The sequence below is a fragment of the Corylus avellana genome, chromosome ca9 (genome assembly GCF_901000735.1).
Source record: "Corylus avellana chromosome ca9, CavTom2PMs-1.0".
Taxonomy (NCBI): domain Eukaryota; kingdom Viridiplantae; phylum Streptophyta; class Magnoliopsida; order Fagales; family Betulaceae; genus Corylus; species Corylus avellana.
In genome coordinates this window covers 2,419,423-2,420,374 of record NC_081549.1, presented here as the reverse complement: position 1 = coordinate 2,420,374, position 952 = coordinate 2,419,423, and the positions used below count along the sequence as shown (strand labels likewise).

The 952-nt window shown below is 38.9% G+C and overlaps 1 protein-coding gene across 1 annotated transcript; it reads right to left on the bottom strand.

Annotated features, from left to right (window-relative positions):
- LOC132192237 (auxin-responsive protein SAUR21) lies at positions 1-616 on the bottom strand. The gene has a single exon (XM_059607513.1). It carries the CDS (start codon positions 554-556, stop codon positions 149-151), a length of 408 nt encoding a protein of 135 aa, XP_059463496.1. The 5' UTR covers positions 557-616; the 3' UTR covers positions 1-148.
- Between the last annotated feature and the right edge of the window lie 336 nt (positions 617-952).

Genomic DNA, 952 nt, shown 5'->3' with positions numbered 1-952 from the left:
TAAAACAGCTTCTACCTATTAATGTATCATATTTAGTAAATTGGTACACGAGTCCGTCCAACTAGAAATACGTGGCAGTAGAAATCACTGATTCACGCCACCCAATTGTACGAAAATCATATACCAATTTACTAAATAGTGTTTCTGTTTAAACAAACTCCTCGACGAGTTTTCCGAAGTCAAACTTGCCGTTGCTGCATTCTACGGCGTTTAAAACCTCTTGGAAAGTGGAGACGCTGCAGGGAACAACCAGACCGGAGGTTTGCTCGAACCCGAACTCGTTGTACGACTTGTCGAGCAACATCTTGATGAGTGGGTGGGAGAGAAAGCTGGTGGGAACCACGAAGCGTTGGCGCTCCTCTCCTACATACAGAGCGAAGAACCCAACTGGGGTTGTGGAAGAAAGAGAAGCATGATCATGAGCTTCTTCCCCAAATTCTTTGAGCAAACATTCGTGATGTGATGATGGCTCCTGATTTTGATGATGATTAACTCCTCCCTTAACCTTCACCTTCTTTGCTAGCTTCTTGAAGGGCACCATTTTGCTCCCCAGCATTTTTCTTCTCTCCGTACACTTCACAGAGAGAGAGAGAGAGATGAAGAAGATTGAGGTCAATGATAGAGCTTATGAGGAGGTATTGGGTTAGTGGAAATGGTGGGTGGGGAGGATTTTATTTGTAATGCGCCATCGGAGGAATGTCCCGACAATGTCAAGTTTTGACTTTAGAAACAATTTGATATCTATCCATTTTTATTTATTTATTATTTTTTATAGAAGTTTTACTTCAAATTGGATCAGAAAAATTTCTTAAACTCAGATTATAAAATTGTCTAAGAGTTCGTTGACATGTGAGCATTATATAGGGTTTTGCGTGCTTTTTATCTAGCTTTTTTATTTTTTTATTTTTGGAAAATGATTTATTATTATAATTTTTTTATAAATTGGTGTGAT